Below are 15,087 nucleotides of genomic sequence, written 5' to 3'. Positions count from 1 at the left end.
GCATAACCAGACCTTTTACAGTGGGGTGGGGGTAGCAAGGTTGCCTGGGCTCCTGCCCGTTCTGTTTGACGGGGGCATAATCAGACCTTTTACAGTGGGGTGGGGGTGGCAAGGTTGCCTGAGCACCTGCCCGTTCTGTCTCACGCGGGCATAACCAGACCTATTACAGTCGGGTGGGGGTGGCAAGGCTGCCTGGGCACTTGCCCGTTCTGTCTCTCGCAGGCATAACCAGACCTATTACAGTCGGGTGGGGGTGGCAAGGCTGCCTGGGCACTTTCCTGTTCAGTCTGACGGGGGCATAACCAGACCGTTTTCAGTGGGGTGGGGGTGGCAAGGCTGCCTGGGCACCTGCCCGTTCTGTCCGAAGGGGCATACCCAGACCTTTTACAGTGGGGTGGGGGTGGCAAGGCTGCCAAGGCACCTCCCCATCTGTCCGAAGGGGGAGCAATCAGACCTTTTACAGTGGGGTGTGGGTGGCAAGGCTGCCTGGGCACCTGCCCGTTCTGTCCGACGGGGCATAATCAGACCTTTTACAGTGGGGTGGGGGTGGCAAGGTTGCCTGAGCACCTGCCCGTTCTGTCTCACGCGGGCATAACCAGACCTATTACAGTCGGGTGGGGGTGGCAAGGCTGCCTGGGCACTTGCCCGTTCTGTCTCTCGCAGGCGTAACCAGACCTTTTACAGTGGGGTAGGGGCGGCAAGGCTGCCTGGGCACCTGCCTCTTCTGTCCGAAGGGGGAGCAATCAGACCTTTTACAGTGGGGTGGGGGTGGCATGGCTGCCTGGGCACCTGCCCGTTCTGTCTCTCGCAGGTGTAACCAGACCTTTTACAGTGGGGTGGGGGCGGCAAGGCTGCCTGGGCACCTGCCTCTTCTGTCCGAAGGGGGAGCAATCAGACCTTTTACAGTGGGGTAGGGGGGTAAGGCTGCCTGGGCTCCTGCCCGTTCTGTTTGACGGGGGAGCAACCAGACCTTTTACAGTGGGGTGGGGGTGGCAAGGTTACCTGGGCTCCTGCCCGTTCTGTTTGACGGGGGCATAACCAGACCGTTTTCAGTGGGGTGGGGGTGGCAAGGCTGTCTGGGCACCTGCCCCTTCTGTCCGACGGGGCATAATCAGACCTTTTACAGGGTGGTGGGGGTGGCAAGGCTGCCTGGGCACCTGCCCGTTCTGTTTGACGGGGGAGCAACCAGACCTTTTACAGTGGGGTGGGGGTGGCAAGGTTACCTGGGCTCCTGCCCGTTCTGTTTGACGGGGGCATAACCAGACCGTTTTCAGTGGGGTGGGGGTGGCAAGGCTGCCTGGGCACCTGCCCGTTCTGTCCGACGGGGGCATAACCACACCTTTTACAGTGGGGTAGGGGGGTGGCAAGGCTGCCTGGGCTCCTGCCCGTTCTGTTTGACGGGGGAGCAACCAGACCTTTTACAAGTGGCGTGGGGGTGGCAAGTGTCCCTGGGCACCTTCCTGTTCAGTCTGACGGGGGCATAACCAGACCGTTTTCAGTGGGGTGGGGGTGGCAAGGCTGCCTGGGCACCTGCCCGTTCTGTCCGACGGGGGCATAACCACACCTTTTACAGTGGGGTGGGGCTGGCAAGGCTGCCTGGGCACCTGCCCGTTCTGTCCGAAGGGGGCATAAGCAGACCGTTTACAGTGGGGTGGGGGTGGCAAGGCTGCCTGGGCACCTGCCCGTTCTGTCCGACGGGGGCATAACCACACCTTTTACAGTGGGGTGGGGCTGGCAAGGCTGCCTGGGCACCTGCCCGTTCTGTCCGAAGGGGGCATAAGCAGACCGTTTACAGTGGGGTGGGGGTGGCAAGGCTGCCTGGGCACTTGCCCGTTCTGTCTCTCGCAGGCGTAACCAGACCTTTTACAGTGGGGTAGGGGCGGCAAGGCTGCCTGGGCACCTGCCTCTTCTGTCCGAAGGGGGAGCAATCAGACCTTTTACAGTGGGGTGGGGGTGGCATGGCTGCCTGGGCACCTGCCCGTTCTGTCTCTCGCAGGTGTAACCAGACCTTTTACAGTGGGGTGGGGGCGGCAAGGCTGCCTGGGCACCTGCCTCTTCTGTCCGAAGGGGGAGCAATCAGACCTTTTACAGTGGGGTAGGGGGGTAAGGCTGCCTGGGCTCCTGCCCGTTCTGTTTGACGGGGGAGCAACCAGACCTTTTACAGTGGGGTGGGGGTGGCAAGGTTACCTGGGCTCCTGCCCGTTCTGTTTGACGGGGGCATAACCAGACCGTTTTCAGTGGGGTGGGGGTGGCAAGGCTGTCTGGGCACCTGCCCCTTCTGTCCGACGGGGCATAATCAGACCTTTTACAGGGTGGTGGGGGTGGCAAGGCTGCCTGGGCACCTGCCCGTTCTGTTTGACGGGGGAGCAACCAGACCTTTTACAGTGGGGTGGGGGTGGCAAGGTTACCTGGGCTCCTGCCCGTTCTGTTTGACGGGGGCATAACCAGACCGTTTTCAGTGGGGTGGGGGTGGCAAGGCTGCCTGGGCACCTGCCCGTTCTGTCCGACGGGGGCATAACCACACCTTTTACAGTGGGGTAGGGGGGGTGGCAAGGCTGCCTGGGCTCCTGCCCGTTCTGTTTGACGGGGGAGCAACCAGACCTTTTACAAGTGGCGTGGGGGTGGCAAGTGTCCCTGGGCACCTTCCTGTTCAGTCTGACGGGGGCATAACCAGACCGTTTTCAGTGGGGTGGGGGTGGCAAGGCTGCCTGGGCACCTGCCCGTTCTGTCCGACGGGGGCATAACCACACCTTTTACAGTGGGGTGGGGCTGGCAAGGCTGCCTGGGCACCTGCCCGTTCTGTCCGAAGGGGGCATAAGCAGACCGTTTACAGTGGGGTGGGGGTGGCAAGGCTGCCTGGGCACCTGCCCGTTCTGTCCGAAGGGGCATAACCAGATCTTTTTCAGTGGGGTTTGGGGTTAAGGCTGACTTGGCACCTGCCCGTTCTGTCCGACGGGGGCATAACCAGACCTTTTACAATGAGGTGGGGGGGGTAAGGCTGCCTGGGCACCTTCCTGTTCAGTCTGACGGGGGCATAAGCAGACCGTTTACAGTGGGGTGGGGGTGGCAAGGTTGCCTGGGCACCTGCCCGTTCTGTCCGACGGGACATTATCAGACCTTTTACAAGTAGGGTGGGGGGGTAAGGCTGCCTGGGCACCTTCCTGTTCAGTCTGACGGGGGCATAACCATACCTTTTACAGCGGGGTGGGGGTGGCAAGGCTGTCTGACCAACACCCGTTCTCTCTGACGGGGCATTACCAGACCGTTTTCAGTGGGGTGGGGGTGGCAAGGCTGGCTGGGCACCTGCTCGTTCTGTTTGACGGGGGAGCAACCAAACCTTTAACAAGTGGGGTGGGGGTGGCAAGGCTGCCTGGGCACCTGCCCCTTCTGTCCGACGGGGGCATAACGAGACCTTTTTCAGTGGGGTGCAGGTGGCAAGGCTGCCTGGGCACCTGCCCGTTCTGTCTGACGTGGGAACAGCCAGACCTTTTTCAGTAGGGTGGGGGTGGCAAGGCTGCCTGGGCTCCTGCCCCATCTGTCCAATGGTGGAGCAATCAGACCTTTTACAGTGGGGTGGGGGTGGCAAGGCTGCCTGGGCACCTGCCCGTTCTGTCTGACGTGGGAACAGCCAGACCTTTTTCAGTGGGGTAGGGGTGGCAAGGCTGCCTGGGCACCTTCATGTTCAGTCTGACGGGGGCATAATCAGACCTTTTACAGTGGGGTGGGGGTGGCAAGGCTGTCTGGGCAACCGCCTGTTCTGTCCAACGGGGGAGCAACCAGACCTATTACTGGGGGGTGGGGGTGGCAAGGGTGTTAATTATTTAACAAAACAAATTTCTTTATTTATTGAAATATATTAATAACAATTTTATTTACTTTAATCCACTGATGCAGGACAGTAACAGGACAAAATTATATTTTCCAGTTTTTTTTTCGGTCTGTTATGTCTCCACTTAAATGATTATTATATACATTGATTGACAGTCATTGTGTCAGTAATGTTCAGCTGCAGTAATACAGTGAATTTAACTTAATCCAGCAGACTGTGGTTTCATTATGTTACTCAGTTATGCTTTGGGTGACGCTGAAGCAGGACATTAATAGGACAGAACAGAAAGCCTTTATTGTCACTGTACAGGGAGGGAATACAGTAAATGGACATAAATATATAATATATAAAATGTACATATACAAAATCGCACAAGTAGCCCCACCGATAGCCCCCCCGAATCAGGATTACATTTAATTACATTTTAGTCAGAGAGATAAACTATTAAACTATATTTTTCATGTTTATTCAGCTCACTGAAGACAGTCATTTATTTTTTGTCAAACACACAGTACTGTGCAAAAGTCTTAGGCAGTCCAAAGAAATGTTTAAAGCTGTTTATCTGGGTAGCAAGTGTACTTTGGCTTAGAACAAAAAACACAATTTAACATTAGAACGTCTGCAAATTAAAAGTAACACAATAAAAACTAGTAATGATTTCTTCTGTTTTCTAAAAAGTTACTGATATCTAGTTGGATGGCTAGATGAACACCGCTTCAGTTCCCAAACTTCTCCTCAGGGACATCTCAGTCGTTCCATGATTTTGTTAAATTTCACCAACAGCTCAATTAAATAATTAAATATATTGGTTTAAAAAGTCAGTGAGAGACTGACTAGCTGTATGAGGTGTGTTAGTGGTCAAGTCAAAAAATACATGGCTGCACTGGACGGTCACTGCAAATACTGGGATGATTTTAGCAGAGGTTCTGAAATGGCGAAGCTGACACACTTTGACAGGCATCATATCATAGTTTTACACCAACAGGAGGATAATCTAAACATCATTTTCTTTGCCTGCCTCAGACTTTTGCACAGTTCTGTACATTTCAGAGTAAAAAGGATAATAAAGGTTAAAAAGCAGAGATTTTACCTTTTTGCAGGAGAACCAGCAACACGTCACAGTGACACTGAGGAGTTCATATAAACATAAAACCCTGGATAGAGGGACTCAGTGAATGAGGAGGTGAGTCTGTGCAGGAGGGTCAGTCCATCAGAGGAGACTCTGTAGAAGGACAGAGCACCAGCCCCCCAGTCCAGATACACTCCTACTCTGCGGGAGCCTGAGGGCCGTATGGGTATGAGAGTCTCTTTATTATTGTGCCGGACAGAGTAACCGTCAGTATTACAGTACAGACACCATGACTTGTCACTGTCTCCAAGCCCACAGTCACTCCCTCCTTTCCTCCTGATCCCTTTATAAGTGACTCCTATGCAGGCAGCATCTCCATCCCACTCAGCCTCCCAGTAACAGCGGCCAGTCGGACTCTCTCTGCACAGAACTTGGGGGCAGCTGTCAAATCTCTCTGGATGATCAGGATATGGCTGCTCTGCCCCCCCTGTCACCTTCCTGTTCCCCCCTGACAGAGACAGGCGTCTGTTTGCTGTGTTGGGGTCCAGCGTCAGCTGGCAGGAGTCTGTAGGCAGGAGGAAGAATTATTAATCCCATCAGGCCGCCTGTACTTTATGTTTCTGTACGATATAAAAACAGCACAGCTTCCCCTAACGAAGCGGGAACTGAAGTTTATGAAACATAAAGTGGGCGCGCGACGGCGGCGGGAAGAGCCGCCAAATTGGGGCGCAAGCTAAACTAACAGCTTAATTAATTTAATTAAAAAATGACAAAGCAGCGACATTCATCAGACATATTCATCACAAGCATATTTACCACAAAACGGCCCCAGAGATCAATACTAAAGTCAGTGTCCTTCCTTCAAACTGCTAATTCCGGCGCATGCGGCTCGGAAATGGCCATCAATAACAGAATATTTAAGTAATATTATTACATGTTTAAAGTGATATTTAATAAACATTTGCACCTGGATTCTGATATAAACGATGATTCCGGCACAGATCGTGCATCATAAAAAACAGGAAGGTTCTCATTAATTCAGAAAAATATTGCTCTGAAAAACGGGATTATTATCTCATTAATTCGGAAAAACAGAATTGATTTTTTTCCCAGATTAATGCAATACGCTTCCATAGAGAACCGCTTACCGCGCGCGTGACTGTAGATGTTGCACCGTAACCGCGAGGCGTGAGCCCCGCATCTCGCGCACGCACGCGGCCGCTCTAATCTGTTAACATGGGCGCCGAAATGAAATTAGATATTTTCCGCCGCACATCCAATACGTCCCAGGTGCAAAATTCTTTTAACACCGTGGATCAGGAAATATTTTTAATATTCATGAGCGAAGCCCTACATGATTGGCTGGCTGATTAATACTTATGAGAGGGGCACTACCTGATTGGCCATTGAACATGTGCTGGCAGTTTCTTCTGCCAATAGCAGGGGTGTCCAAATCCAGTCCTGGGGGGCCGGACCCTGTGTAGCAAAGTTCTTTCCCTGTTCCACCATAAATAATTCAGCTCAAGAGCTGTGTGGTTATTAGCACAAGGAGATGAATCAGGTGTGTTAAATGAGGGGAAACCCAAAAATGTGCAGAACTCTGGCCGTCCAGGACTGGATTTGGGCTCCCCTGGTTTAAGGGATTCAGTGACCAATCAGTAATATTCTCTCATGAATTTTAAGGAATGTTCCAGAACCACCCTGTAAAAATGCAAATTCACATTTTGCACTTGAGGAGAGAGTCCGGTCTGACTACCTACAGGGGCCTCCTTAGGACAATACTAACGAATCTCACGCAGAAAACACATACACTCACGGCATCCGCAAAAAGAACAAATGCAAAGGATTCTTTTTTTGTGAAATTAAAGATGTATAACTAATTCAGAATATATTTAACCATCCTACACTCCCACACAAACACGAAGATAATACAAGCAGCTATAAAGCATTTGTAAAAAATATTTTTTAAAACGATTAAATGAATTGATAGTGTTTTTGGTGATGATTTTGATTTTTTGTTTCTCGTTTGGATGTTGTCTAAAATGACATGAAACTCACCTAAACACAAACATGGAAATCCATCTACACACAGTGCAAAAAGCCACACTCATCACAACAATTGTGTGAATACAACCATAACATAGTATTCATGGTATTATTAATAAAAACATGCAAAGACACTTACATTTCTGTAAGCCTGGTCTGGTCCTGCACTCTCCACCGTGATCCACACTATAGGAGAAGCAGAATGACATAGTACTGCTGTATCCATTTATTAATTGGTGCCTCTTCTTCACATACATGCATAAGTATCTGTAGCGTGTCAGACACACACTCTGTACTCACTTCAGCTTCCCCAGTTTACAGCTGGGATCCTCCAGTACAGCAGAGAGCAGCTTCACTCCAGAGTCTCCTGGGTGATTGTAGCTCAGGTCCAGCTCTCTGAGGTGTGAGGGGTTTGACCTCAGAGCTGAAGCCAGGGAAGAACAGCCTTCTTCTGTGACTCTACAGCCTGACAGTCTGCAGAAAGATGGAAAAAAAATCCACAATAAATAAGATCACCTGACCATTACAAGCATTACTTTTAAGCAAAAGTGACTCCTCTAATAAATATTTCAATAATCACGTAAAATTAACATCTTTTGAACATTTTATAAGAACCTATACTTCTCAGAACAAGAACCAGATCCAGTTGATATAGAATCATTTAAAAATAATCTAGACTTACCCATATTAACCAATGAAACAGCAGATGCCCTTGATGCCAGAGGTGGAGATTTCAGGTCCAGAGAGTACAAATCCAGACCAAGATTTTGTTTCAACCAACCAGATGAATATAAAGAGTCACAGTCACAGAGACTCAACTGGTTTGTTGAAACAAAATCTTGGTCTGGATTTGTACTCCCTACACCTGAAATCTCCACCTCTGCTTGATGCACCATTAACATCAGAAGAACTCCATAAGGTCCTCAACCAAATGCTTAACAACCATTCGCCAGACCGGATGGTTACCCTGCAGAAATCTATACACATTTTTGGAACATATTATCTCCACTCTTTAATAGACTGGTAAGAGAAATTAAACATGCATCACAAATCCCATCAAATATGAGCGCAGCGACCATTACAGTGTTATTGAAACCTGATAAATACCAAACACAACCCTCCAGTTCCCGGCCATTACAGTGTTATTGAGACCTGATGAAGACCAAACACAGCCCTCCAGTTACCGGCCATTACAGTGTTATTGAGACCTGATAAAGAGCCAACACAACCCTCCAGTTACCCGCCACTCTCACTAATGAATACAAACTTGAAAATCATTACAAAAGCTCTCGCCACTCAGTTACAGACAGTCATTCCTACTATAATCCATCCTGATCAGACAGATTTCATCAAGACCAGACATGCCTCAGACAACATCCATAGATTATTTAATTTAATCAATACTGCTCAGCATACCCATACTAAAACCATGATTACATCATTAGATGCAGAAACTGCATCTGACAGTCAGTTGGACATTCCTCTTTAATACATTGCATAGATTTGGCTTCGGAGAGACGTTCACCCACTGGGTTAAAATACTGTACACCTCAGCCAAAGCTACAGTGTCACAGATGGGATGACATCACCTTCATTCACACTCCGACGGGGAAGACGGCCTGCATGCCCATTCTCTCCTTCACTGTTTGCCATCTTCATAGAAACAATTTTGACAGCAATACGACAGAACAGTGAAATAAATGGAATTCATACTAATAACAACACAAAATTAATCTCTATGCAGATGATATCTTGCTGTTTTTATGAAACCCTCAATATATGAAATTTTAATTTTATTAATACCTTTTCAAAATATATCAAACTACACAATAAACTGGAAAAAACCCCATAATATTCTCACTGTCTGAAGATGCCTGGGATTCAGCTGATCAGGATGGTGCATTTCACACTGGAAATATCCGGTACTTGGGTATCTACATCTCCCACAGGCTGTCTGACTTGGTTACCCTCAACTATACCCCCTTATTCAAAACAATAGATGAGTCACCCATTCTCACGAATAGGACCTATTTCAACAATAAAAATAAAATTACTAGTCCAGAATAATTTCAGAAAAATTCTTTCAAACTCTTAACTCATTAATGTCACATTTTTGCTGGAAAAACAAAAACGCAAAATCAAACATTTCACATTACAGAAAAATAAATCTCAAGTTGGATTACAGGCTCATTTTTCTTAATTATTACTTAGCAAATCAACTGCAAGACTTAACTAAATGGTCACACTACAGCAGTAACAGCAGCTCATGGTTACAGCAGGAGCAGCTGTACTGTAAAAATCTCAGACATGCAGATTTACTCAAAATGTCATTAAAGAAACAAAACTGCTTTAACAACACAGTGCTGCCATTTCCACAGCACTGACAGCCCAGTGGAAAGCCATTAAAATCACTAACTGTACTCTCAGACCCTGTAAATACACGCCAATCTGGAATAATCTGGACTTCCTACTTCACAATATCACTATTCACTATCACTAACGGGAACAGAAAGGGATTACACATCTCCACCTCCTTTTCAGTAACAGTCATTTCATGACATTCGAAGACTTAATCCATAAATACGGGTTGAGAATATGCTGTTTTTCTAATATTTACTAACTGAATCCAGCATCAAAACCAAAATGGACCTCACACATAATACACTGAATCCTCCTCAGATGAGACAACATTCTGCAACTTAAAAATAAAAAGAAGCCTCTAGAATATATAATCCTCCATCCGCGACAGACACATTGATATTTGTACCAAAAATTAATTGGAATAAGGACCTTATCTTTTCCCCCAGCTCTGATTTCTGGATGGACGTCTGCAACAACATATTCACAGTGACAAATACTGGCCTTCAGTTCAGTACAAAGTAATTCACATAAAACATGTGACTCAATATAAAAAATAGTCAGTACTGATACCTGCTCACAGTGTACAAGGGGTGTCACAGATAATTATCTGCATGCTCTGTGGGCCTGTATACCTGCTCACAGTGTACAATGGGTGTCACAGATAATTATCTGCATGCTCTGTGGGCCTGTATACCTGCTCACAGTGTACAATGGGTGTCACAGATAATTATCTGCATGCTCTGTTGGCCTGTATACCTGCTCACAGTGTACAATGGGTGTCACAGATAATTATCTGCATGCTCTGTGGGCCTGTATACCTGCTCACAGTGCACCAAGGGTGTCACAGATAATTATCTGCATGCTCTGTGGGCTTGTATACCTGCTCACAGTGTACAATGGGTGTCACAGATAATTATCTGCATGCTCTGTGGGCCTGTATACCTGCTCACAGTGTACAATGGGTGTCACAGATAATTATCTGCATGCTCTGTGGGCCTGTATACCTGCTCACAGTGTACAATGGGTGTCACAGATAATTATCTGCATGCTCTGTTGGCCTGTATACCTGCTCACAGTGCACCATGGGTGTCACAGGTAATAACTGTATGTTCTCTATAGGTGAAAGATCTGGACTGCAGACAGGCCAATTCAGCACCCGGACTCTTCTCCAACGAAGCCATGTGGTTATAATAGCTGCAGTATGTGGTTTTGCATTGTCCTGCTGAAATACACAAGGCCTTCCCTGAAACAGACGTCCTCTGGAAGGGAGCATGTGTTGCTCTAAAACCTTTATATACCTTTCAGCATTCATAGTTCCTTCCAAAACATGCAAGCTGCCCATACCGTATGCACTTATGCACCCCCATACCATCAGAGATGCTGGCTTTTGAACTGAACGCTGATAACACGCTGGAAGGTCTCCCTCCTCTTTAGCCCGGAGGACACGGCGCCCTTCATTACCAACAAGAATGTCACATTTGGACTCTGACCACAGAACACTTTCCCACTTTGAAACAGTCCATTTCAAATGAGTCTTGGCCCACAGGACACGACGGCGCTTCTGGACCTTGTTCAGATATGGCTTCCTTTTTGCATGATAGAGCTTTAGCTGGCATCTGCAGATGGCACGGCGGATTGTGTTTACCGACTGTGCTTTCTGGAAGTATTCCTGGGCCCATTTAGTAATGTCATTGACACAATCATGCCGATGAGTGATGCAGAGTCGTCTGAGGGCCCGAAGACCACGGGCATCCAATACAGGTCTTTGGCCTTGTCCCTTACGCAGAGAGATATCTCCGGTTTCTCTCAATCTTTTGATGATGTTATGCACCGTAGATGATGAGATTTGCAAATCCTGTGCAATTTCACGTTGAGGAACATTGTTTTTAAAGTATCCCACAATCATTTTATACACTCTTTCACAGATTGGAGAGCCTCTGTCCATCTTTACTTCTGAGAGACTCTGCCTCTCTGACATCCCTTTTAATGCTAATCAGGTTACAGACCTGATATCAATTAACTTAATTAGTTGCTAGATGTTTTCCCAGCTGAATCTTTTTAAACTTTCTTGCTTTTTCAGGCATTTGTTGTCCCTGTAAGTCCCGACTCCCGACTTTTTTGGGACATGTAGCAGGCATCAAATTTGAAATGAGCTCATTTACTGGATAAAGGTGTACAATTTCCCAGTTTGAACATTTGTTATATTACGTATGTTCTGTTGTGAATAAAATATAGGCTGTTTTGAAAGTGTTTTATTTGTTATTTCATTCAAATTTAAAGAACTTTTCTGGAATTCTGGTTGTTTGTATGTTTGCAGAGGGTGGTGCAGTGGTTAGCACTGTTGCCTAACCCCTCTGGGACCCCGTTCGAGTCTCCGCCTGGGTCACATGTGTGTGACATGTTCTCCCCATGTCGTCACAGGGTTTCCTCCGGGTACTCCAGTTTCCCCCCACAGTCCAAAAACATGCTGAGGCTAATTGGAGTTGCTAAATTGCCCGTAGGTGTGCATGCGTGAGTGACTGGTGTGTGAATGTGCCCTGCGATGGGCTGGCCCCCCATCCTGGGTTGTTCCCTACCTCTTGTCTATTGCTTCCGGGATAGGCTCCGTATCCCCTGCGACCCAGTAGGATAAGTGTTTTGTAAAATGGATGGATAGATGGATGTGTGCTTGCTGATGTTTGCAGCAAACTATTTTGTGGATAAAAGCTACGTCAACGCCCGCCCCCCCTCCCCCCCTAACTTTTTTGCTGTTATTTTTATTAATTATTATTATTACTGTTTGATTCATGTATTGTATGTTTCAGTCATTACAGATATGTATGAAAGTGTGTTCGTGTAGGTATGGACATATATATGTATGTATTGATATACACTGCTCAAAAAAATTGAAGGAACACTTTTTAATCAGAGTATAGCATCAAGTCTTTTAAACTTCTGGGATATTGATCAGGTCAGTTAAGTAGCGGAGGGGGTTGTTAATCAGGTTCAGCTGCTTTGGTGTTAATGGAATTATCAACAGGTGAACTAGAGGGGCAACAATGAGACGACCCCCAAACCAGGAATTTAATTTCATTTCATTTAGTTTAACAGGTGGAGGCCACTGGCATTTTTCCCTCCTCAACTTTTCTGACAGTTTTTTCACTAGTTTTGCATTTGGCGACGGTCAGTGTCACTACTGGTAGCATGAGGCGATGCCTGGACCCTACAGAGGTTGCACAGGTAGTCCAACTCCTCCAGGATGGCGCATCAATACATGCCATTGCCAGAAGGTTTGCTGTGTCTCCCAGCACAGTCTCAAGGGCATGGAGGAGATTCCAGGAGACAGGCAGATACTCAAGGAGAGCTGACAGGGCCGTAGAAGGTCCTTAACATTTCAGCAGGACCCGTATCTGCTCCTTTGTGCAAGGAGGAACAGGATGAACACTGCTGGAGCCCTACAAAATGACCTCCATCAGGCCACTGGTGTGAATGTTTCTGATTGTTTGGTCAATGACAGACTTCATGACATTGGCTTGAGGGCCCAATGTCTTCTAGTGGACCCTGTGCTCACTGCCCAGCACCATGGAGCTCGATTGGCATTTGCCATAGAATACCAGAATTTGCAGGTCTGCTACTGGTGCCCTGTGCTTTTCACAGATGAGAGCAGGTTCACCCTGAGCACATGTGACAGATGTGAAAGGGTCTGGAGAAGCCATGGAGAACGTTATGCTGCCTGCAGCATTGTTCAGCATGACCGGTTTGGTAGTGGGTCAGTGATGACCTGGGGAGGCATATCCATGGAGGGACACACAGTCCTCTACAGGCTAGACAACGGCACCTTGACTGCCATTAGGTATCAGGATGAAATCCTTGAACCCATTGTCAGACCCTATGCTGGTGCAGTGGGTCCTGGGTTTCTCCTGGTGCACAACAATGCCCGGCCTCATGTGGCAAGAGCATGTAGGCAGTTCCTGGAGGATGAAGGAATTGATACCATTGACTGCCCCCCACAGACATTATGTTTCGTCCATTCGATGCCACCAGGTTGCACCTCAGACTGTCCAAAAGCTCAGTGATACCCTGGTCCAGATCTGAGAGGAGATCCCCCAGGACACCATCCGTGGTCTCATTAGGACGATGCCCCGACATTGTCAGGCATGCATACAACCACGTGGGGGCCATACAAACTACTGAGTATGATTCTGAGTTACTGTAATGAAATTTCAACAAAATGGACTAGCCTGCCACATCATTTTTCACTTTGATTTTCGGGGTGTCTTTGAATTCAGCCCTCTGTAGGTTGATAATTTCATTTCCATCAAACGATGTGGCATCCTTTCGTTCCTAACACATTACCCAGTCTACATCAGTATAGATATCCAGCATGATTTTTTTCCCCCATTGATATCTGATGTGTTTTCAAAGTGTTCCTTTAATTTTTTTGAGGAGTGTATATGTGTGATAATTTTTTATTTACTAATTTCTTTTTGACAATTACGGCTCCAATCATCCAGAATCATCATATATAAATAGAATCCTTCGTTTTTTACTTTTTTGCATTTATCTATTTTTCTTTTCCTCACCCCTCTACGACTCCTCACATGAAATACTGACTTTACTCGCCCCCCCATTCCTGCCACTTCAACTAGCTTCTACTTTGGGGTAGTGGTTCTTTTCCCCTGTGCCTCTGGGTGGGGCAGGTCACCTAGTGCACTGGGGGTGGGGAGTTGCAGACACTCTCACAGACACATACCCTGTCACAGACACTCTCACACACACGTACACTGTCACAGACACTCTCACAGACACATACACTGTCACAGACACATACACTGTCACAGACACTCTCACACACACGTACCCTGTCACAGACACTCTCACACACACGCGTACCCTGTCGCAGACACTCTCACACACACGTAACCTGCCACAGACACTCTCATACACACGTACTCTGCCGCAGACACTCTCACACACGTGTACACTGTCACAGACACTCTCACACACACGTACTCTGCCGCAGACACTCTCATACACACGTACTCTGCCGCAGACACTCTCACACACATGTACCCTGTCACAGACACTCTCAAACACACGTACTCTGCCGCAGACACTCTCACACACATGTACCCTGTCACAGACACTCTCACACACACGTACCCTGCCACAGACACTCTCATACACACGTACTCTGCCGCAGACACTCTCACACACATGTACCCTGTCACAGACACTCTCAAACACACGTACTCTGCCGCAGACACTCTCACACACACGTACCCTGCCACAGACACTCTAAAACACACGTACTCTGCCACAGACACTCTCACACACACGTACCCTGCCACAGACACTCTCAAACACACGTACTCTGCCGCAGACACTCTCACACACATGTACCCTGCCACAGACACTCTCAAACACACGTACTCTGCCACAGACACTCTCATACACACGTACCCTGCCACAGACACTCTGAAACACACGTACCCTGCCACAGACACTCTCACACACACGTACCCTGCCACAGACACTCTCAAACACACGTACTCTGCCGCAGACACTCTCACACACATGTACCCTGTCACAGATACTCTCACACACACGTACTCTGCCGCAGACACTCTCACACACATGTACCCTGTCACAGACACTCTCACACACATGTACCCTGTCACAGACACTCTCACACACATGTACCCTGTCACAGACACTCTCAAACACACGTACTCTGCCGCAGACACTCTCACACACATGTACCCTGTCACAGACACTCTCACACACACGTACCCTGCCACAG

The 15,087-nt window shown here is 47.8% G+C and overlaps 1 protein-coding gene across 16 annotated transcripts in view; it reads right to left on the bottom strand.

Annotated features, from left to right (window-relative positions):
• LOC125723384 (NACHT, LRR and PYD domains-containing protein 12-like) overlaps window positions 1-15,087 on the bottom strand; it is a 169,041-nt gene that overhangs the window by 120,436 nt on the left and 33,518 nt on the right. For 12 of the 16 annotated variants that reach the window (XM_048999952.1, XM_048999944.1, XM_048999945.1 and 9 more), the window contains 2 exons: window positions 7,245-7,418; window positions 7,084-7,130 (listed from right to left, as the gene is read on the bottom strand). In XM_048999952.1, the coding sequence (XP_048855909.1) occupies window positions 7,084-7,130; window positions 7,245-7,418 (221 nt within the window). Of the gene's footprint in view, window positions 1-3,938; window positions 5,464-7,083; window positions 7,131-7,244; window positions 7,419-15,087 lie in introns of those variants that run through there. The other 4 variants (XM_048999954.1, XM_048999939.1, XM_048999953.1 and 1 more) reach the window with 4 other exon arrangements.

The sequence above is a fragment of the Brienomyrus brachyistius genome, unplaced genomic scaffold (assembly GCF_023856365.1).
Source record: "Brienomyrus brachyistius isolate T26 unplaced genomic scaffold, BBRACH_0.4 scaffold48, whole genome shotgun sequence".
NCBI lineage: Eukaryota > Metazoa > Chordata > Actinopteri > Osteoglossiformes > Mormyridae > Brienomyrus > Brienomyrus brachyistius.
This window is presented reverse-complemented; position numbering and strand designations above follow the sequence as displayed.